At 32.3% G+C, this 767-nt stretch overlaps 1 protein-coding gene across 1 annotated transcript in view; it reads right to left on the bottom strand.

The window, feature by feature from the left end:
* Nucleotides 1–522, bottom strand: part of LOC110038915 (alpha carbonic anhydrase 4-like) — a gene marked incomplete at its 3' end in the record, with an annotated part of 1,676 nt that extends 1,154 nt beyond the window's left edge. The window contains exons 1-2 of the mRNA XM_020743840.1: nt 421–522; nt 78–312 (exon numbers count right to left, since the gene is read on the bottom strand). Of these exons, the coding sequence (XP_020599499.1) occupies nt 78–312; nt 421–511 (326 nt within the window). The remainder of the gene's footprint in view (nt 1–77; nt 313–420) is intronic.
* Between the last annotated feature and the right edge of the window lie 245 nt (nt 523–767).

A 767-nucleotide genomic window follows, 5' to 3' on the forward strand; every position in this document is an offset into this window, starting at 1 on the left:
GTATCTAATGCAAACTTCAATTGAAATAAAGTTACATCAATCATTGATGCCATAATTTTAATTTTTTAAAATAATACAATAAGGTTTTCTTAGTTACCACGATGTTGTGGCCAAGATTCATCATCACAGCTTTTCCTGGATGATAACTCAATCGAAGATCCTCGGGTTGGTTAACTAATTCAATCTTTTTATCATCTATAGCCACAGGTGATTGTGAGTGCCCTGTTTTACATGTCTCCCAATCCTTCCTAATATCACCCCAATGGTCCGGCCCATTCCAGGCCCCTATCTTATAGCTAAACTCTTCATGCTCTGCATTTTAGGACCTCGTTATAGTATCAAATATCATAAAAAAGATGAAATAAAATCTTCAAACAAAAAGATATGCAAACACTATGTATTCAATAGTAGTTCATATACCATAGGCCATTGCACAATGTTTGATATAGAGAAAATCCACTATAGAGATGATGAGGATAAGTTGCCTAAAAGGCTCCATTATAGATTTCATTGGCAACCAGAAAGTATGAGAAAACGTATATGAGAACGAAATTTATGGCTCTGTATTTCCCATCCAAAGTCAAAGTAAACAAGCATTAAAATATTGTTAGAGACAGCCATACATCTATTTACTTAATTTTGTTTTATTGATAACTTTTTTAAAAATCTGTCAAAAAAGACATTTTTTTCTTGTTCTAATTCATTCATGAGGCAGCCTTTCAATACATGGTAATTCTTTTTTATTACTGTTGTTTCAGACAGATTAA

This window comes from Phalaenopsis equestris, unplaced genomic scaffold, assembly GCF_001263595.1.
Source record: "Phalaenopsis equestris unplaced genomic scaffold, ASM126359v1 Scaffold234304, whole genome shotgun sequence".
Taxonomy (NCBI): Eukaryota; Viridiplantae; Streptophyta; class Magnoliopsida; order Asparagales; family Orchidaceae; genus Phalaenopsis; species Phalaenopsis equestris.